Raw genomic sequence first — 23,630 nt, forward strand, 5'->3', positions numbered from 1 at the left:
GACTTGGGTTAATTGTAATGTATGTTGCAAACTCTAGGGAAACCACTACAAATAGTAAAGCAAGAAGTATAATTGATGTGATAAGAAAGGAGAGAAAATTGAATTGCATAGAATGCTCAACTAAAACCACAAAAGGTAGAAAAAGTGTGGAAGACAGAAATAAGAATAACAGAGTCAACCAATAGAACATAGTGACAAACATGGTAGATATTAATCTAACTGTATTAATAATCACTTGAAATATGGCCTAAACACAGCCATTAAAAGACAGAGATTGTGAGAGTGGGTCAAAAAAGTCAACCCAACAATATCTTGACTGCCAGAAACCCACTTTAAATATACAGATTGAAGAGATAAAGAATATAGCATGGTAACACTAATGAAAAGAAAATCAGAATAGCTATATCAGTTTCAGACAAAGGACTTCAGAGGTAGGGAAGTTATAAGGGATAAAGGTGGGCAGTACATAATGATAAAGGAGTCAATATTCTAAGAAGGCATAACAGTGCTTAATGTGTATGCACCTAACAACCAAGCATCAGAATATATGACACAAAAACTGATAGAACTGCAAGGAGAAATAAATGAATCCACGACTGTAGTTGGAGATATCAATACGCCTCTTGCAAAAATAGATTGATCTAGCAGGCAGAAAGTTGGTAAGGACGTAGTTGAACTCAAAAACATCAATCAACGGAATATAATTGACATCTATAGATTACATTATTCAATAATAGCAGATCACACGTTCTTCTGAAGGTCACACAGAACATTCACCAACATAGACCACATTCGATGCCATAAAACAGACCTTAATAAACTTAATAGAAATAATATATCTGCTGTCAGACCACAGTGGAATGAAGATTGAAATTAATAACAGAAAGATAGCTGGGAAATCCCCAAATATATTGAGATTAAACACACACTTCTGAATAACAGGGCTCAAAGAATAAATCTTGAGGAACTTTTAAATATTTGCAACTAAATGAGAATAAAAATAGTTTATCAAAATCACATGATCTTACCAACAGATACAGAAGGAGAATTTGACAAAACCCAACATTCTTTCATAAAAACTTCCAAGAAACTAGGAATAAAAGGGAGCTTCCTTGACTTGTTAAAGAATATCTTTACAAACCCTACAGCTAACATCATACTTAATGGTAAGGAACTTGAAGCTTTTCCATTAAGATCAGGAACAAGGCAAGAATGTCCCCTCACCACACTGCCTTTCAACGTCATATAGGAAGTCCTAGCTGTCTTACTCTATTCCTGCTGCTGTAACAAAATACCACAGACTGGGTAATTTATAAATAACAGAAGTTTATTTCTCACAGTTCTGCATGCTGGGGAGTCCAAGATCAAAACCATCAGCAGATTCAGTGTCTGGTAAGGGTTACTCTGCTTCCAAGATGATACTTTATTGCTGTGTCCTCACATGGCAGAAGAGATGGAATGGCCAGGCAGGTCTCTGAAGCCTCTTTTATAAGGGCATTAATCCCATTCATGAGGGCAGAGCCCCCATGGCCCAATCACCTCCCAGAGTCTCCACGTCGTAATGCCGTCACCTTGGGGTTTAATTTCCCACATGAATTTTGGAGAAACGAAAACATTCAAACTGCAGTACTAGCTAATGCAATAAGATAATAAACAGAAATAAGAAGCAAATAGATTGGGAAGAAAGAAATAAAACTGTCTTTGTTGACAGATGACATGATCATTTATATAGCAAATCCAAAAGAATTAACAAAAACACTCCTGGAACTACTAAGTGGTTATAGCCAAGTTGCAGGATATGAGGGTAATATACAAAAATCTATCACTTTCCTATTTATCAGCAATGAACAAGTGTAATGTGAAATTGAAAGCATATTATCATTTACATTAGTACCCCTGAAATGAAATGCTTAGGTAGAAATCTAATAAATTGTGGACAAGATGTATATCAGGAAGACTGCAGAGCTCTGATGATAGAGATAAAAGATTAAATAAATGATGAGATATTCCATGTTCATGGATAGGAAAACAATATTGTCAAGATGTCCATTCTTCCCACTTTTATGTATAGATTCATGTAGTCTCAATCAGAATTCGAGCAAGTTATTTCATGGATATCAACAAACTGATTCTAAAGTTTATATGCAGAGACAAAATACCCAAAATAGTCATCATACTATTGAAGGACAAAGTCTGAGGACTGATACTATCTGACTTAAAGACTTACTGTAAACTTTAGTGACCAAGACAATGTGGCATTGGTGACAGGACAAATAGATGGATGGAACAGAATAGAGAACCCAGAAATACTCACATAAATACAGTCAGTTCAACTTTTACCAAGGAGCAGAGGCAATACATTGGAGCAAAAAATAGCCCTGAGGAAATGGTGCTGGAACAAATGGACATCCACTTTCAGAAAAAAAAAAGAAAAAAGAGAAGAATCATCTAGGCAAAGACCTTACATCCCTCACAAAAATTAACTGAAAATGGATCAGATACCTAAATGTAAAATACAAAACTGTAAAACTCTTAGGCAATAGCATAGGAGGAAACCTAGATTACCTTTTGTGTGGTGATAATGTTTTAGGTACAACAGCAAAGGCATGATCCATGAAGGAGAGAATTGATAAGCTGGACTTCGTTAAATTTTAATACTTTTGTTCTGTCAAAGATAATGTCAAGAAATTGTGATGACAGGCTACAGACTGGGAGAAAATACTTGCAAAAGACACATCTGATAAAGGACCATCAAGCAAAACATACAAAGAACATCTAACATTAAATAATAAGAAAATGAAGAACATGTTCTAGAAATGGACAGAAGGGCAAAGGTGGGAGGATCACTTGAGGCCCAGAATTGGAGACCAACCTGGGTAACATAGCGTAATCCTGCCTCTCCAAAACATTAACAAATAAAACATGAGCAGGGCATGGTGGTGCATGCCTGTAGTCCTAGCTACTCTAGAGTCTAAGGAGGATCGCTTGAGCCCAGGAATTTGAGGTTATAGTTAGCTTTGACTGCACTTCAGACTGGGTGACAGAGTGAGACCCTGTTTCAAAAATACTAAAAAAAAAAATTTTTTTAAGGGCAAAAGACCTGGCTGGACACCTCACCAAAGAAATACAGATGACACATAAACATATGAAAATACATTCAATATCATATATCATTAGGGAATTAAAAATTAAAACATCAATGAGCTATTACCACATACTTATAAGAATGGCCCAGATCCAAAACACTAACAATACCAAATGTTGATGAGGATGTGGAACAACAGAAGTGCTCAGTCATTGCTGGTGGAAGTGCAAAATGGTCAGGTCACTTGGGAAGACAGTTTGGCAGGTTGTTATACAACTGAACATTTTCTAACCATACGAACCAGCAGCTACACTCCTTGGTATTTACCCTTATGAATTGAAAACTTATGTGCACATAAAAACATGCACATGGATGTTTATAGCAGCTTTGTTTTGATTGCCAAAACTTAGAAGCAACCTTTCCTGGAGTAGGTGAATGGATGAACTGTGTTATATGCAGCCAGTGGAATGTTATTCAGTACTAAAAAGTAACAGTCTATCATGCCATAAAAAGCTATGGAGGAAACTTAATGCATATTACTAAGTGAAGGAGGCCAACCTGAAAAGGCCACATACTGTATGATTCCAACTCTGTGACATCTTGGAAAAGGCAAAACTATGGAGACAGTAGTAAAAAGACCAGTGGTTGCCAAGGGTTAGGGAAGGAAGGGATGAATAGGTGGAGCACAGACAATTTTTAATTCAGTGGAACTATTCTGTATGGGTACTACAGTGGCACATGCTTGTCATTCATACATTGGTCAGAACCCAAGGGCACTACAGTGGCACATGCTTGTCATTCATTCATTGGTCAAAACCCATGGGCACTACAGTGGCACATGCTTGTCATTCATACATTGGTCAAAACCCAAGGGCACTACAGTGGCCCGTGCTTGTCATTCATACATTGGTCAAAACCCATGGGCACTACAGTGGCACATGCTTGTCATTCATACATTGGTCAAAACCCAAGGGCACTACAGTGGCACGTGCTTGTCATTCATACATTGGTCAAAACCCATGGGCACTACAGTGGCACATGCTTGTCATTCATTCATTGGTCAAAACCCATGGGCACTACAGTGGCACATGCTTGTCATTCATACATTGGTCAAAACCCAAGGGCACTACAGTGGCACGTGCTTGTCATTCATACATTGGTCAAAACCTATGTGCACTACAGTGGCACGTGCTTGTCATTCATACATTGGTCAAAACCCAAGGGCACTACAGTGGCACATGCTTGTCATTCATTCATTGGTCAAAAGCCAAGGGCACTACAGTGGCACGTGCTTGTCATTCATACATTGGTCAAAACCCATGGGCATTACAGTGGCACATGCTTGTCATTCATACATTGGTCAAAACCCATGAGTACTACAGTGGCACATGCTTGTCATTCATACATTGGTCAGAACCCATGAGTACTACAGTGGCACATGCTTGTCATTCATACATTGGTCAAAACCCAAGGGCACTACAGTGGCACATGCTTGTCATTCATTCATTGGTCAAAACCCATGGGCACTACAGTGGCACGTGCCTGTCATTCATACATTGGTCAGAACCCATGGGCACTACAGTGGCACATGCTTGTCATTCATACATTGGTCAGAACCCATGGGCACTACAGTGGCACATGCTTGTCATTCATACATTGGTCAAAACCCATGGAATGTACAACACCAAGAGTGAACCCTAATGTATACTGTGGACCTTGGGTCATAATGATATGTCAGTGTAGGTTTGTTGATTTTTAACAAATGTATTGCTCTGGTGTGGGATGTTGATAATAGGGGGGGCTGTGCATGTGCATTTGTGGGGCCAGGGAGTATGTGGGAACTCTGTATTTTCCACTCAGTTTTGCTGTGAACTTAAAATTGCTCTAAAAAATAAAGTTTACTAATCATAATTTTAAAAAAGTAATTCTCCCCAGCAGTTTGCGAGGCCTAGGTGGGCGGATCACCTGAGGTCAGGAGTTCAAGACCAGCCTGGCCAACATGGCGAAACCCCGTCTCTACTAAAAATACAAAAATTACCCAGCTGTGGTGGCACACGCCTGTAATCCTAGCTACAACGGGAGGCTGATGCAGGAGAATCACTTGAACCTGGGAGGTGGAGGTTGCAGTGAGCCGAAATCACACCATTGCACTCCAGCCTGGGTGACAAGAGCGAAACTCCGCCTCAAAAAATAAAAAACAAAAATAAAAAACTACAAAATATAATTGCGTATTTTTCTGATTTGAGTGTAGAAGGACTTCTGATCACAAAAGCAATGATAAAGGAATACATAGCTAGATTTCAGTAAAATTGTATTTAATGTTTATTAAGAGGCAAAGAGAAAAGCATTGTATGGATAAACCTAATATAAAAATTAATATATAAATGGGAAAATGGTATGAATAGACAATGAAAAATAATTTAAAAGTGCTAATACACTTTGGGGAAAAGTAATAATATTTGATGCAAATATTTGAAAACATTTTATGCAGTATACTGATAAAAAACCTGAACCTACCACCAGAAGTAAAAATCGAACCTATTTGGTGTTTTGAATTTTCATACTGTGCTCCTCCATCTCTCTTCCCTGCCCCCTCAACTGTTCTTGTTAACTATTGTGTTTATCGTTTCCTTAAAGCAGTTTTCACAAATATGTATATATCACCAAGCAACGTCTTGTTTAATTTTGCTTATTCTTAAGTTTTTTTCTGACGTGTTTTCTCCTTTATTCTCCCTTTTGCCCTCACCCCAGTTTGTGTAGAAGTAGTGTGGATATAAAATGACACTTCTGTAGACTGAGGAGATTGCAGTACATCTGGATTTGTTGGGATAGAGAATATCAGTATCACCTAGGGGCTTATTAAAGTTACTCAGAAGTTTTTGCTACTTTTTATTTATTTTTTTTTAACTACAGGCTTCTTGAGAATCATGGTCTACTTTTACCAAAAGGAGCCTGTAATATTCCTCAAATGTGTTGGAGCAGAACAAAGATTGAAGACTGTATTAATGATCTCTACAAAGAGTCTTCTGATCTTTCTTTTTGATGTCTCAATCTTTGATAAAACATAAATGAAGGTTCACTCTGGGCTTTTGTTATTTACATAACAGCTGAAAAAAGTGAATTTAATAATTTTATATTGAAGGTTTAGTATGTTCAAAATTGCTAGGCACCTTGAAAAACATGAGTTATAAAAATGAATAAGATGTATCTTGTCTTAGTTGAATTAAAACAATTCTTTTGAGGAATTTCGTACAAAATACTTTTGTACAAAAGCAATACATTTGTAAGAGATGTATAAACAAATTGGTATTAGAATACAGAAGACAATTGAGTTTTATTTGGTTTGATTCCAGGAGAAAAGCCTGGTCAGGGAAAATTGCATTAAAGTAGATCCTAGAAAGGACAGGGAAATTTTTAATAATTGGTAAGGGGCAGGGGAGAACATTCCAGGGAGAGAGAACTGCATAAACAAAGAGATGGAGGTGTGAAGTTTGGGAGCATAATTGGGAACCGTGAGCAGTAATGCAATGTGCACTCAGATAAGGATGGACTGTAAGATTTGGTTTGGCCATATCAACAAGGACCTTAAGTAATCAGCTCTCTGTACCCAGGATTCTAAGACTTTCTTTTTATTGATGAACACTCAAATTGCTGTTCTTTTCTTATATCTAGTCACATCACTAGTCATGTACTGGATGAGAGAAGGATTTTTGTCCGTTTTGCTTATTGCTATATCCCTAGAGCATAGAAGAGCACCTGGTGTGTAACATGCATATATGAATTATATGTTAAATGAGTGAATGAATTTAGATTTCATAAGAAAGGATAATTTATGGTTGCACTTTAAAGAGATCTTGCCTCCATGGGTCAAGTTGTTTTTGGTACCTTTGTAATATGCCTCAAACTTCATTGTATTTCTCTCACTTGGATTTGTCTTTCCCTGGCATTTTTTGCAATGTTCTACGTGGGCTCTTATAACTAATGATCATCCTCCTTATAGTGTACCTGTATTACAAGGTATGTTTATTTTCTGTGAATTGATTCAGGTGGTTCTCAAAATCTTTGATTTTTAACTTTACACCTGTTTTTCTGAGATGTAGCATTGCTTCATTCTTTAATCTTGATTTTAATCATTTCTAGGAATCTGTGACATCACTTTTAGAGTTTCTGCTACTTAGTCCCCACTACATTCTTCTGGTTATGTTATATAAATAGTTACATTTACTATTTATTATGGTATTATTTTAAAATGTTAGCTTTGCTGTTAAATTTAACATTTTACATTTTACAGCTTTGCCATATTTTTTATAGTTCTGAGTAAATTATTCATATTCTTACATATCATGAATTGTGAAAAAAAATTTACAAGTTGACTTGTTACCTATACCTATTTGTATTATTCTTCAGTGTTTGCTCTAGAAATTATAATATGCATCCTTAATTTACAATAGCCTCCCTTGAATTAATATAATACTACTTGCATAAAATATAGGAAATTTATAATAATATATTTCTGCTTACTCCCACTTCCCTTCCTTTGTGCTTTGGTTGTTATATATTTTATTTCTACGTGTGTTATAAGCCTAATGACATCTATCAATTATTTTTATCTTTGCTTTAAACTGCCAATTATCTTTTAAAGAAATTAAGAAAGGGAAAAATTGGCTTTTACATTTTCCTACATATTTACCATTTTGCGGAGTTCCTCATCTCTTTCTGCTGAAATTTTACCTCAGCGAGAAGTAGTGTCTCCCTTGTCTGAATTTTTATAGCACATATTGTGGACCATTTATATGTCATATGACCTTACAGTTAGTTCCATATACATGTCAAATTTCCTCTGCCAGTTTTAGATTATTTTTTTGGCAAGGGTCGCTGTTTATACAGTTTTAACTACTTCATTGTGTGTAGCACAGTGCCTTAGATAAAGTGGACACCTGTATATATTTTTAACTATGTAAGAATGAGTGAAACTTTGTTTATTTATCTGAGTATTTATATAATCTCACAGGATTGAGTTGTATTATTACAGTTCACCATTAGATGTCACTTTCTGACATATGTTAAATCCTTACCAATGAATTCCTTCCATTAAGGCATATCAGATTCTGAAAGTTCGTGCTCCAACACAAGTGCACTTAAACAGATAAATTTTTGTACATTTAAAAGTGATTACTGTCTAAAATGGAAGTGTTCCTAAGTTATAATTTTTATATTTTCATTATGTATAAATTTATACAGAACCAACTGATTTTCCTAAAGTTTTCTTTAGAACTTGAATACTGGTATTGTTTTTGACTTATTTGCTCTGTGGAGCAGCTTGGAACTATTAGAAGTAATAGTGTGAGACTATTCAGGAATACCTTTAAACATGTTCAAAATGTATTCTGATGGTGGTGTAATTCTGAAAGACATCTTATTTTAGGAGCCTGACTGACCCAGTTTTCTCAGGTTTTGATAGCAACTAGAGTTTATTTGTGTTTGCCTGAGAAAGGAGGGGAACTGAGTAGGCTGTGAAGAAACACAGAGGTAGAGAAAAAGGAGATTCCTGTGGCTGTCTTGGCCAGTCATGGAACACAGCAAAGTGCTTCCCTCCCTCATTCTCTAAACTTAAAAGATAGGAAAGGGCAGGTCAAGGAGATTTCAGCAATCTCAGAAGGCTTAATGTTCACTGTATATTTAAGAACCTAGATTTTATACTCAGCATGATAACATGTATGATCTAGAGAGATGTTTCAGTGCGTCCCCAATGCTAGGATTCATGACAAACGCTTACCAGATTCCTACAAACACGTCTCTCCATGCTGAGTTAAGAGAATCCTCTCTGTGATACCACTGCTCTCCGGACATCCAGGGTTTAACCTCTTTTCTTTCCCCATCTTGCCAGGAGACAGCAGGAAAATTATTGGGAGGTGGGAGGTGTGGTGGCAGTTTTCTTCAATTCATCTGGAATACTAAAATTTGAGTAAAATAACAATGCTGTTTCCTAATAGTGTAATAAGTACCCCCAAAACTTACACCTAATCCAAGAATGTTACCATTCTTCATGATTTGTGACCTTCGAGTGTTCTGTCCCTCAACCTTTCACATCTCATTCCAGGAGTAACTTTCTTATATTTAATGTTCATGGTTTGATTTAAAATAATATTGTTTTCATATATCTACGTATGTATATAAAATTTGATTTTTAAGCCATGATTATAATAAACCAAAGTACCAATTAGAATATTTAAATTCCATTTTGTATTGATCAAATTACAAACAACGCGATGTCAACAAATGAAGTTTTATCTTGGAGTATTTCTGTGTTTTAGAATAAACTTAAATGCATTTTCTAAAAGTGTGTTGGTATGAAGTGACCACTTATCCTTCTTGGGATAACCTTTTTAACTTTTTGGCTTTTAGAATGTCATTCTTCGTGATGTAATGAAATGAATGATACTTTATATGAAGTAACTGGTGATGTGGATGGTAGAAAAAAATAGAAAGTGGGCAATACTACATACTAAGTATAATCAATAGTTGAGAGGTCCTGATAATGTTACTCACTTATACTGATAATTCATTTTGTAATCTGTTTTTTTCCCTTATGTTTTTGTTTATTACTGCAGCTAAAGAAGTAAACAGGTCATGGCACGTTTAACAAAAAGACGACAGGCGGATACAAAAGCTATCCAGCATCTTTGGGCAGCCATTGAGATTATACGGAACCAGAAGCAGATTGCCAACATTGACCGTATTACAAAGTAAGTAAATTTAAACACAAATATCTCTGTAAAATGTCGTAGAAGACTTTGGGGGAAAGGCCAAAAAAATTTTTATCTGTTTTGCTAATCAACATATATTACAAAGAACTGAAGACACTTTTTGCTTTGCAGGAGTATTATTAGAAAAACAAACACAGAAACATACACAAACAACTTGTGTTTAGAAGTTTCATAGAAAAATTAGATAAGGAAAATATCACTATATACTATTTATAATAGTTTTTTAGTTAACCAAATTTTTAACTCTATTTATTGATTTATTTATTTTGAGACGGAGTCTCATTCTGTTGCCCAGGCTGGAGTGTGGTGACCCGATCTCAGCTCATGGCAACCTCCGCTTCCCGGGTTCAAGTGATTCTCCAGCCTCAGCCTCCCAAGTAGCTGGGATTACAGGCACCCGCCACCACGCCCAGCTAATTTTTTGTATTTTTAGTTGAGAGAGGGTTTCACCATGTTGGCCAGGCTGATCTCAAACTCCTGACCTCGTGATTCGCCCACCTTGGCATCCCAAAGTGCTGGGATTTACAGGCGTGAGCCACTGCACCTGGCCAGAGATTCTTTTATTAAAAACACCTTTAGTGAATCACTTTTATGTAGCGAAGCTATCTAAAAACAGTCTACTATTCATTACTAATTTTAACATAGGATAGGCATGGTATGTGTAGTAAGAAACATCTTACTACTTTATAGCCCACTAACAGAATTTTTAACAATTTCCTTCTGTATTTTAGAAATCATGTTAAATAAACATTCAGTTTTAAAGAAGAAAATTGTCCACCCCCATCCCCTAGTTTCTCATGCTATTTATATGGGTAGACAGATTCAGGATACCAAAAAAAAAAAAAAAAAAAAAATCAAAGTACCTTATGAAGCTTCTATTTACATGTTGTATGCTAATTATAAGGGAGTCTTCAATTAGGAACTTGGTTTTGTTTTGTTTCTCTGGCTATTCTTAAAGAAATAAAGCTAAATTTATCTTTTTTAAGTGTTTGGAATTTTAAAAATAATTTAGAGAAAATTTCTTGATACTTTTCACATTCTTTAGATGCTATGGGTAGAAATGGAGAATGGGAGTAATTTACAAAACTCACTTAAATAAATGCTTTTTTTGGCCTTTATTAATAAGTAATATATTGAGTTCCATGTATTTTTGTCCTTTCCCTGTATGCTGGTGAAGAAGATTACAAAGGCTACTTAACGATGGGCTCAGTGGCTCATGCCTGTAATCCCAGCACTTCAGCAGGCCAAGGCTGGTGGATCGCCTGAGCTCAGGAGTTTGAGACCAGCCTGGCCAACATGGTGAAACCCCGTCTCTGCCAAAAATACAAAAATTAGCCTGGTGTGGTGGTGCACACCTGTGGTCCCAACCACTCAGGAGGCTGAGGTGGGAGAATCACTTGAGCCTGGGAGGCAGAGGTTGCAGTGAGCCGAGGCAAGGCCACTGCACTCCAACCTGGGTAACAGTGAGACCCCCGTCTCACAACAAAACAACAAAGACACCCAAAGGCTACTTAAGAGGGAAGAAAAAAGGAGATAGAGAAGGGGTGAGGATATATGTGGCTCCAATTCTGTACTCGCCTTTGTGGTATTTTAAAGCTATGTACAACTCCTTGCTCCTATAAGATAGTAGAAGAAAAAAAAAAGATAATACTATGTGAACAATAAGAATAAAATAAATAGTACATTATTTTAATTATTATGCTTTTAAATAAAGCACATAATTTGGGGTATGATAACTAAATGCAAATGATGTTGATGTAAAACATTTTTAAAAAACTCAGAGTACAAAACAGTATTTTCTTATGGTTGAGATTTTTAAAAAACCATCCTTTACATAAAAATTGCTTAGAGAAGAATGTTTAAATAAAATACTTTTCTTTGGATTCAGCTTTTTAAATTAAAATCATGTAAACATGACAGCCGTTTCAGTTTTTCAGATGACCTTTGTTCATCTGTAGCATGTTTCTCTAGAAGCTTTAGGGACATTTCTCTAAGCAGCTATCAGAATCTCCCAGTGTGAATGTTGCTGTTAGACTGTGACCACCTTCTAATCTGGGAGTAAGAGAATTAACTCCCACAGTAATGGGTGGCAGATACCTGTTGGATTATTACAACACGTGTGTGTACATGTATACACATGTTAAACTGTAGTAAAAGACATGGAGATTAACAGGATTGCCTGCATCTCATTTTGCATTATGTATTATTGATAAGCATTCTTTTCTCTCCTTTCTTCATCAGCATAGCCTTAACTGATGCCAAGGCTTATTTTTCTTCATGTTGTAAGGTCCATAGTTTTACAATTAAATATGAATAAATTTATTTACCTACCAGATAGTCTTGGTTTTTATTAGTCTCATCTAAAGATGAAAAAGAAAAAGAAAGAATCAGAGGTTAAGTGCTTAAGACTGGGTCCCAGTGTTTCCTCTTCCTCATCTCATCTGAGAGGTACGCCATGTTTATTTTTATTATGTGGCTCACATCAGAGCATCCTGTACTTCCTTCATAACATTAATCACATTTGTCATTGTTTCCCTGCTAGACAGCTCCAAGAAAGAACTGTCTAGAAAATTGCCTAACCCGGCCAGTGCCTTTGCTTCTTGGCTAATATTAATTTCCTTGTTTGTTAAACTTGCCTAAGGTAAGTTAGGAAGTAGCATTGCATTATGGCAGGAAGTCAGATCTTTTGCTCTAAAGCCTAATACTCCTATTCTGTACTCTCGATAGGTAAATACTTTTCAAGCCTTAGATTCATTTTCAATCAAGTCGCTCTGCTTAGTCAAGTCCGAACATAAAGATAATCTTTTAAACTTTGCAGATATCTTAAGGTACTGAAGGCTGTAGTAGGGTTACTGTCAAGAATGCATGTTAGTCATTAAGTTTCATTTCTTATTTTGACTGATGAGTGACGCCATTATAAAAAAAGCTACACGGTTTTTGTCAAGCATTAAAAGTTGTGGGCTTTGGGGTGACTGGCTCTTAGCCTGGTACACCCTAAACACTCTAGTTTACTTCTGTATAATGGTTTAGTTGTGCTTGCTTTTGTTCTTTTAATCTCTAGGTTTCTCTTCTTTTTTGTTGTTGGTTTTTTTTTTTTTTTTTTTTGGAACTGATTGAAGAAACCTGGCCATTGGTTGTGATTTTTCCATAGTCCGGCTTTTGCCGATTGCATCCCTGTAGTCTAGTTTAACCTGTTGCTCAGTCCTTTTTATTTCATGGAGATTGATAGCTGCATCTGGTGGCTTGCGGGAGGGGGCAAGACTATTCCCTGGGAGTGGTGTGTTCTACCATCAGGACACACATGATGTCAGTTGTTTCTCATTTTGTGATGTACATAGCAATTGACGCTAGATCCAGGAACTCATTAAGGACTGCCAAATGATAATCATCCAGTCTATCTTTCCTTTTCTAACTGGACTGCTTCTCTAAGGACATAGCTTCCCATCATCTGCTATTTGGTTACCATGTGGTATGGTTCATATGGGAAAAGTAGAATAATTCATTCTCTTTATGTATTTAGCAGTTTTAAAAATAGGATCCTTTAATGGTAACCAATTAGATTTAAAAACAAATTGCCCTTTGGAATTCATGCATTTAATTACATTTCATATATTTCAGTCCATTTTCGACATACCCCTTATTGATGCTATCTTTGACCAGTTGGAGCCTGTGCAGTGCTGGCTCCTGAACTACTTTCTGCTTGTTATGAACAAGTTGTTTTGGGATCCTCTTGTACATATCCTGCCCCAGGCCTGGAACCATTGATTTCTCCCAGGTGCTCTGGTTTCTTTTAGTTGTAAAATGTATTTTAAGAGCACCTCCTGGCTACTCAGTGTTGCTACTGGTGGGTCTGTCTTTCTAGGCCTTTGGACAGAGTTATGAAATGCACATACTTTTAAAAGATAAAAACACCTCCTGAGTTCATGCTGATATTTTCCATTGAACTTTGTGGCTACTGGGTTTTATTTACTTAACTCTTCTATCTAAAATCTTTATCTACTTTCTGACATGGTAAGAATCATGGTTCTCAGGGACATCATCTGTGATAAAATTTTAGAATCTCGTGTAGTCAGTTATTTTATGCAACATTAAATACACAGCTATTAGAATAAGAAAATCTTAAATATTCTATATACTATGTATAGTTATGATTATGTTATTATTTTCTTATCTACACACATCCTTATTTAGTTTGGAGCCTCTCTTAGTATGTTGGATCTTCTTTTCCTGTCTTCTGTATTTGTACTTTTTAATTCTTTTCATCTTTTTTCTTTTTGATTTTTAGTATTTTTCCTTCACTGCAACCTCTTTTTATGTAACATTATCTGGTGTATATTCATTTTTGTGTACCCTCTAATTTAGACTTCACTTCTGAAGTGATTTTTTTTCCATTTACTTCAAATGTTTAACTCAGAATTCTGACTTTTTCTTCTGATTTATAGCTTGTTTACCTTATATCATTTTCTTCATATCTTTTCTCATGTGTTGAGACCGTAGATTCTAGCTTCCTTCTGTTTTGTCGGCTTGTCTGTCTGGCACGTTTCTAACCATCAGGGTGTCATTCTGCTGCGTGTGCTATAGTCCTCTCTGTTGGTCATTCTTAGGTGAAATCACTTTCCCTAAACTTGTGGCAGGGCAGAGTGGTTCTGAATACTCTTTCCAGATTTATGGCTCTAAAGTTCTCCGTATGCCATGTTTATGAAGTGGTAAAAATAGAGCCTAATTTTTCCTGAGATTTCCTAGGTTTTTCTCCATCTTTTCCCCGTTTTTTTTTTTTTTTGTGGAATCACCTTTTCTTATACTTAGGGTCTTTTCAACTGACTGCAGTAGTAGTTGTTACTTTTATTCGTAGCCTTTCTCTGTAATACCGGGCTTTGTCCTGGAAAGGAACTGTGACTGCTTAATTTTGAGTGTTTGTAGGCCCCATTAAGCTCTAGCTCCTTAAGAATTTACCACAAATTCATGAATTACCATGAGTCATCTGCAAATGGGAGTGTGTAAAATCCTGACCAGTTTCAGTGCTATTATCAAGTGAGCCTACTGTGCTTTCCAGTGAGTCTTTGTTGGGTATTTTACCCTCCTATACTCTCTGTTCCATTAGTATCTGTTGTGCCTCTCTGTCTTCTGTAAGGGTCTCAATACCAATCAGGATTGTAGCTCTCAGAGATTTGTTCTCACCTGCTCAAATTTTGGGATGCATAGGAGTTCGCATGACCCAATTTTGTTGTACTGTGTATGTTGTCCAAAGGCATTTTGCTTTATTTGGTATTCTTCCAGTAACTCTATCTAGTAGGTTTGGGGAGATTTAAAAACTATGTTACCGTCATAATCATCCCATCTCACAACAATCTCGTGGTTTTTCTTTAAAAAAAAAAAAGGCGTGGTGGGGGTGGGGGCGCGGGGTGGGCACAGTGGCTTGTGCCTATAATCCCAGCACTTTGGGAGGCTGAGGTGGGTGGATTGCCTGAGGTCAGGGGTTCGAGACCAGCCTTGCCAACATAGTGAAACCCTGTCTCTACTAAAAATACAAAAAATTAGCTGGGCTTGGTGGCGGGCACCTGTGCTCCCAGCTACTGGGGAGGCTGAGGCAGGAGAGTCACTTGAACCCGGGAGGCGGAGGTTGCAGTGAGTCAAGATTGCACAATTGCGCTCCAGCCTGGTCAACAAGAGTGAAACTCCGTCTAAAAAAAAAAAAAACAAAAAAAAAGACGGTTGCTAAAGGCACAGGATATTTTCTGAAGTTTAAAAGTGGAGCCAAAAGCAAATAATTCCTTCTGACAGAGGTAAATCAAAGGAGTGTTCTCCATGTTGTGTACTACACTGGACACATCAGAATATATGGCAGTATCATCTTCAAACACAGGATTCTTTTTTTTTTTTTTTTTTTTTTTTGAGACGGAGTCTGGCTCTTTCGCCCAGGTTGGAGTGCAGTGGAGCGATCTCGGCTCACTGCAAGCTCCGCCTCCCGGGTTCACACCATTCTCCTGCCTCAGCCTCCAGAGTAGCTGGGACTACAGGCACCCACCAGGATGCCTGGCTAATTTTTTTTGTATTTTTAGTAGAGACGGGGTTTCACTGTGTTAGCCGGGATGGTCTCAATCTCCTGACTTTCTGATCTGCCCGCCTCGGCCTCCCAAAGTGCTGGGACTAGAGGCGTGAGCCACCGCGCCAGGCCAGGATTCTTAACATAGCAAGACTTGGGTTGCAGTTTAAAAAAGAAATTCCGGCCGGGCGCCATGGCTCACGCCTGTAATCCCAGCACTTAGGGAGACCGAGGCAGGCAGATCACAAGGTCAGGAGTTCGAGACTAGCCTGGCCAACATAGTGAAACCCTGTCCCTACTAAAAATACAAAAATTAGCCAGGCATGGTGGCGCACGCCTGTAGTCCCAGCTACTTGGGAGGCTGAGGCAGGAGAATTCGCTTGAACCTGGGAGATGGAGGTTGTGGTGAGCTGAGCTGAGATCGGGCCACTGCACTCAGACTGGGGAACAGAGCAGGACTCTCTCAAAAAAAAAAAAAAAAAAAAAAAAAAAAGAAATCCCACAAGTAGAATTTGTGGCCATTTGAAGGATTTAAGTCTCAGATCCTCATAATTAATTGAATTCTTAGGGACTAATAATTCTCATCTCTGTAACAAAATAGGAGAACTTATCTGTTCTGAATGTTTGTTCCATCTAATTGTGATGGTATTTAACTTCTGAGTTCATAGCAGTAATCATTAGTTGTCACAATATCTCCCCAAGAAAGAGAGTTCCGAGTCTTTTTTTCCCCACATTCTTTTAATTTTCCTTTTTAAAAAACTGCTGATGTTGGCTCATGCCTGAAATGCCAGCATTTTTGGAGGCTGAGATTGGGGGATCGCTTGAGAGTAGGAGTTTGAGACCAGCCTGAGCAACATATTGAGACCCTGTCTCTACAAAAAATCTAAAAAATTAGCCAAGCATGGTGGTGCGTGCCTGTAGTCTCAGCTTCTTGGGAGGCTGAGGGAGGATCGCTTGAGCCCAGGAGATCAAGGCTGCAGTGAGCTGTGATTGTGCCACTGCACTCCAGCCTAGGAGACAGAGTGAGACCCTGTCTCAAAACAAAAACAAAACGAAACAAAAAAACCCTGCAAGTCTTATATCCAAGAAGGTAGTAGGGAAGGTACTGTAAGTTAGATAATCACTGCTAAGATGTTTTGAATATTTCAGATATTTAAAAACCATACCCAAGGTAAACTTCTTTAACAAGCTCCAACATTTTGGCATGGAAAATATTAAAAGGGTCAGTCTGAAATCAAAATATGTATATGTGGTTAAGTATGATTTTTGATTAACGATGAAACTGCCCCTCTGATTTAAAGCTATATTTATAAATTTGATTTAATGATAATATGAAATTCTATAGATGACCTCATTTGGGAGCTAAATAAGCACAAATAAATTTTGGCCTATCAGCGAAAACATTTTACATTTTTAGAAACTGGAGGATATTTTGTGATGTTTAATCATTATAAAATGGAAACAAATTAGTCATTTTATCATGAAGAAGAAAATGCCATAGTAAGTTGAGGGTTATGTGTGAAGATAAGCACAGGCAATAGCAGCTTCTCTTTTCAGTTTAAATGTCTGTAAATGCTAAATTATAGCTAGCACATATGAATTAATCAGTTTTGTGTAATTTGAATAGGTATCATAATAAACTTTTGAAAGTTATTTAACAGTAATATTGAATATTTATAAAATATTTTTATGCTTAAGATGTTAGCCCTCGTTTTACACATTATAAATCAAGAAGTAAAGGATGAAGAATCATGTAACAACAAAATCAGTGACAAGTGAAATTTGAACTTTGAATCACTGACTTTCCCAGTATGAGGCCATGTGCTGTGGTTCACACCTGTAATCCCGGCACTTTGGGAGGCTGAGGCAGGTGGATCGCTTCAGCTCAGGAGCTTCAAAACCAGCCTGGGCAACATAATGAGACCCCATCTCTACAAAAAAAAAAACACAAAATTAGCCGGGTGTGGTGGTGTATGCCTGTAGTCCCAGCTACTCAGGAGGCTGAGGAGGGAGGATGGCTTGAGCCTGGAAGGTTGAGTTACAGTGAGCCATGATTGTTCCACTGTGCTCCGGCCTGGGCAACAGAGTGAGACCCTGTCTCAAAAAAAAAAAAAAAATTTCCCAGTATGATTCATAACTCATTGTCATGTTATTTCTCTAGATGCCGTGTCTATTTTAGTATCCATTAAAAACAAGTTACATATATCACTTCCTTTTCTTCTTTAATCCAAACAAATTAGTCACATCTGATTTGGACTATTATGACTTGGCTTTAGAGGTTTATAATTATTTTAAGTAATGGTTATAAGATAGTTTAAAGACATACTGTTGAAATAAGTACAGATTTTATACTAGTCTCTACTGGCATTGTTGGCTAGAGTGTGTGATTGAGGGATGTTAGCTTGTTAATTATGGACTACTAGAAAAAGCAATTGAAGTATTTGACCTATATGTTTCCTTCCTGTCTTGGGCAACTTTAATTTTGTGTTTCTAGTGGTGATTACACTGTGAGTAGTATGATTAAACTAGCATTGGATTGGTAGACTAGTCCCATTCAAGTGAATGTTTCAGATTAGGGCATCAATTAATTACTTGTATTGCTTACTTTAGGGTCAAACCCCAGTTAGAAAATGTGACCTCTGACCTCTTGTGACATGTTTGGCATTGAAATTTCTGAGTTCTCCTGGAGTTCTTCCTGTCGCTACAGATATACATAAACCCAAACTGTAAGTCCTCATCATGTGTAGGTTGCGTTTGAAGTTTCAACTAGGTACACATTATTTCTTTAACTTTTTGAAAACACTTTCCAGGAACTGTTTATTTATGTAAGTTAAATTTTGCTATGTCTCACTGTCAATTTCTCTTCCTTCACTGGAATTATTGGAGAGGAAGAGAATAGCCATTGCCTAAGTTACTTCTTTGGAAATAAGTTCATTAAAAAACAACTGATTAGTATTATACTGTTTATGTAATCCCAAGGATTCTCCACAGAATTGCTCGTTGTATTCTCATTTCCATCTATATTGATTTAGTGTTTCTTAGATATCTTATTATGAAACCAGATTGGCAGGTATACTGTTATTATTGTATACAATAATGGCCTTACAGAAGAAGTAACTGATTCTGAATAAGTAGAGTCCACAGTGAGTTTTTTCCAGCATGCCAAATTCTTAGGACATTCACCTTGCCTTGGGTTGTTGTCTAGCTGTTTTCATGTATTTCACATTTCTTTGCATGTCTATGAAGGAAACATACAAGGCACATAAAATAATAAGGCGGTAGTACCAAATAACAGGAGAGGGTCAGTACCACAGATTGGAGTCTATCAGTTTACAACACTATAGACCTTATTTGAGGGGACAGTCACTGTGAGAATGCTTGGGATGCCTTGTGAAGGGTACAGAAATAGTCAGGCCTTGATATTTCGATGGGATTCGACAAGGCAGAGAGGTGAGTCAAAGCATAGACTGTCTGGATCAAGCAGAAGGACTGTAGGGCTTAAGGGAAAGTGGACAAAAAGGCAGAAAGAGTTAGACCAGCAGGGTCTTTAATGCTAGCATTGAAATTTTTATCCTGTAGCGAGAGGGGAATAGCAAATATTTTTTGAATGTAGAAATGGTAAAAGTAAAACACAGTCATTTTTTTCCACCGCAGCTGGATTGACTCGAGTCTGTCTGCTCTTCTCTGTTCTGGCCTGGGTTTTCATCCTTATGACTTTCTTGCCTGTTTTTCCAGCCCCTAGCTTTGCTAGTCTCTGTTTCTTCCCATCGTTGGTGTTAGAGATGCTTTTCAACAACATCATCAGATTGGTCCACTGTTGCAAACATTTTCCTGCTGCCTGTGAAGTCCACATTCCCATGCGTAGGTGTTGCTGTCTCGGCCTGCCTCTTCTGCACACCCTCCTGCAACTCCCCACTCTCCTTATGCTCCAGCTGGGCTCTCGCAGGCCCTCAGATCTGCGTTTCCCATGCTCTGCCTGGGACGCCCTTCCCAGACTCCTCCTTCAGGTGTTGGTGTTATCTCCTGACACCTTTAAGTCAACCTAATTCTGTCAGTTATTTTTCTAAATTTTAGGTCTGGTTATGCTCTTAAAATTCTCTTTTGATTTCCTCATTATTGATAAAGTCCAAATACCTGAGCAAGGCATTTGTACAAAGCTCTTTACAGTGAGACCCTGACATTTCTTCTTTTCATACCCAGTGTCTCCCTACTCAGTGTTCCACCTGATGAGACTATTCTCAATTGCCTGAGCACTTTATGGATTCTTCATTTTGTATTTTTCCTTCATCAGTGGACAAAATCATACCCATTCTTTTAGGATCCAACTCAAATCTCCTTTGAGATTTTTGAGACATTCCTTATTCAAGCCCATTTTCCTTTCTCTTTGTTCCCTTAGTAATATATATATAGATATATAATTTGATTTCATTATTTATTAGTCTCTTAGGATCTTTGAAGAGCATTCTGCTTCCTTTTGATGGTGAGCACCTTGAGGGTAGGGTATATATATTTTCTATCTTTGTATCTTAGTGTGAGGCGTAGTAATTGGAACTTTAATAATATTCAGCTGTGTAAACTGTAGAAGTGGTTTGAAGGAGGGTTATAATAATTGATAACATTAAATAGTCATTATTTTGTGGAAAGCACTGTGCTTTATATAATTATTTAATTTTCACAACAACTGCGTGAGTTATGTTGTCATGAGTCCCCTTTTGTTGATAAAGCTTAGGAAGGTAAAATGGATGGCCCAAAGTTGGTGGCAGAACTAAAATTTTCATATAGGTCTATCTGATATTGGAGTCCAAGCTCTTAACCATTAAATGTTTCCTTCCGGTATTTTAATGGATTTGTATCTTTGCAAACTTTGAAGTTTTCAAAACATGATCATCTGCATGGAACGAACACATTATCTCATTTCATCCTCACAACAACTGTGAAGTTTAAATTAGCCCCACCTTATAGGTAGGGAATGTGAGGCTATCAGGGTAAATTATTTATCCCAGGTCACGTGTTAGAATTGGGAAGAACCAAGTGCTTCAGGATGTATTCTGAAAAGTTAAAATGGCTGCAGTGATGAAGGAGCCCTAACAATGCTGTTGTAGGTTTTGAAGTGTATTGCTCTTTGTTCCATGCAATTTTGAAATATTTGTTTGCCATGAAATATTTTGTTTCTAAAAGTAACATAAACATATTACAAGATACTTGGAAAATAGAAAACAGAAAAATAACCCTCTGTAATTTCTCTACCCGAATTCAAATCAGATACTCATTTTGATTTTTTTTCCCATTCATTTTCCTACATGTGGTTGTTGTCTCAGCATCATTCAACCTTTTTCCACGTCATTGTTTGGCCACCGTAAGTTATTATTTGTAGTGGTTGCACAATGCACAGTGTTTCATCTGGCGAGACTGCACTGTAATATGAGCTGGGCAGGAGGAGAAACAAGATGAATGAATATTTGTTATATGACTTACGTTATCTTATTTACCCTCAAAACAACAGCATGGGGTTGACTTTACTAATTTTACTTCATAGATATGCAAATCGAGATGCAGTGAGGGTAAGTGACTTGTCCAAAGTTATGCAGCTAGTCAGTTGCAGAACGGATCTGTGTGACTTTGCAGGCCATGCTTTTCCACTCTGCTTTCACGGTGCCTGTATGTGTCATCTGTTAAATTCTTATAACAGCACTACATATTCCAGTTATACAAATGAAGAATGAGGCGAGAGCTTAGAGGGGGTGAAGTGTGCTAAGTAGCAGGAACTACTTATTTAAGTATTAAGTGTGAGGCACTGGACTACATTTTGCATCCGTGATATCATTTGGCTCCTCCTGCAGCCCTGTAGTATTGCCTGCCTTCTGACCATCATGCTGCCAGTGTTACAGTCTAGAATAACTTGAATGTTTTCAAGTTTTTCATTGTGCTCCATATCTCTTTGTACTTTTTCCCCGTTTTGAATTATTTCCTTGCTATGGACACTCAAGATGTCTTCAGTTTCCTTCCACCATAAATTACTATGACTTGCCCGACTTTTCAGTACCACAGATGACACTACAAGGAATTTGTTGGTCTGTCTGTCCAGAAAGAGAAATTCCTCCCTGATTTCAGGGTATGCACACAGGTGCCTAATCTGACTGAGTTCTCAAGAAGGGCCACCTCCGTCTTCGTGCTGGGTAGTGCTGTGCACAAGGGGTTTTATTTTCCTGCGTATCTGCATTTGCTTAGTGCTGTTCAGTTGCCCATATTTTGTCACTTGGATGTTTGAACTTGCATTTCTTTATCTGTTAATGAGTTTAGGCAGCTCTTGGTGTTCTTATAAGGTTTTGGGTTTCCTCTTCTGTGAGTCCCTGTTACTCTCTGCTTGTTTTCCACTCGGATATTGTTACCTTTTTCTGTTGATTTACAGGGGGTGCTCTTTATTCTAAACATTAATTCCCTTATAGGTTTTATGCTTTGTAAACTTCTTTTCTCATTCTGTCATCTGTTTATTTAACTTTTTCCATAGTTTTATTTCTTGAACAGAAATTTTAAGTTTTGAAATGATCGTATTCAATCTCTTCTGCCTAATGTCTTACGCTTTTGAAATTTTATTTTAAGAAGTCCTTCTCCTGAAGGAGGCCACAGAATATTCCCTACATTTTCTTTTACTAATTGTATAGTTTTATCATTATCAGATAGGTCTGCAATCCATCTGTAGTTCCCTTTTTATGTGGTAGGTAAGGATCTACTTTACCTTATTATCTTATGTTTCACTCCATAGTAAGTCTGCCTTTTGCTTTGGGATTTAAACTTGAAAATCAAAAACTCTTTTGGGAGATATTTTAGGGGCCCTTACAGCATTCCATATAGTTAAATTATTTATTAGCAGTACCATTACTTGTGTGCCCTCTGCCCCTGCAACCTCTGTATAGAGTAAGGATCTCTTTTGGATATGGGGTATCCCAAACACCTAGAACTAGTGACTGGCATGTGACATTCACTCAACAGTCTTCAATGATATTTGTTGAGTGCTAGGTGAATGTAGGCTTTTTTCCTGCAGCTAGTCAGTCATTCTAACAAAAAGCTTGAAATCGTTAATAAAACCAGACTAATAGCTCTGCTGTTAACCAGCTGTGTTTCCTTGAGGAAGTCATTTTCTTTCCTTCCTTTGTAAACTAATGACCTGTGCAACCACCATCTCAATTAAGATTACAGGAAGTTTTTATCACCCCAAAAGTTCTTTGTACTCCTTTGTACTGCCTTCTGCTCCCTTCCATCATTGATTTGCCTACGGTCACTGGGATTAGCTTTGCCTGTTTTAGAATTTTATTTGAATGGAAACATATTATTTTCCATGATAATCTTTTCTTGGTTAGCATTTTTGTGATTCATTTGCTATGTATATTGGTAGTTCATTTGTTTTCATTGCTGAGTAGTATTTCATTGTGTGGATATACCACAAATTAAAAAATTCATTAATCTACTGTAGGGATATTTGGGGTGTTTTTTTTTTAGGGGGGAGATAGGGTCTCACCCTGTTAACCAGGATGGAGTGCAATAGTACAATCTCAGCTCACTACAGCCTCAACCTCCTGGGCTCAAGCAATCCTCCCAATTCAGCCTCTCGAGTAGCTGGGACTACAAGTGGATGCCACCACGCCTGGCTAATTTTTGAATTTTTTTGTGTGTGTGGAGTCGGGGTTTCTTCATGTTGCCCAGGCTGGTCTCGAACTCCAGGGCTCAGGCGATCTAC

The 23,630-nt window shown here is 37.5% G+C and overlaps 1 protein-coding gene across 23 annotated transcripts in view; it reads left to right on the forward strand.

Moving 5' to 3' along the window:
• Window positions 1-23,630, forward strand: part of ZMYND11 (zinc finger MYND-type containing 11) — a 124,581-nt gene that overhangs the window by 40,626 nt on the left and 60,325 nt on the right. For 20 of the 23 annotated variants that reach the window (XM_055092343.2, XM_057298797.2, XM_008953079.5 and 17 more), the window contains one exon: window positions 9,697-9,831. In XM_055092343.2, the coding sequence (XP_054948318.1) occupies window positions 9,716-9,831 (116 nt within the window). In that variant the 5' untranslated portion in view covers window positions 9,697-9,715. Of the gene's footprint in view, window positions 1-9,694; window positions 9,832-18,505; window positions 18,622-23,630 lie in introns of those variants that run through there. The other 3 variants (XM_055092345.2, XM_063607218.1, XM_063607214.1) reach the window with 3 other exon arrangements.

The sequence above is a fragment of the Pan paniscus genome, chromosome 8, assembly GCF_029289425.2.
Source record: "Pan paniscus chromosome 8, NHGRI_mPanPan1-v2.0_pri, whole genome shotgun sequence".
Classification (NCBI taxonomy): Eukaryota; Metazoa; Chordata; class Mammalia; order Primates; family Hominidae; genus Pan; species Pan paniscus.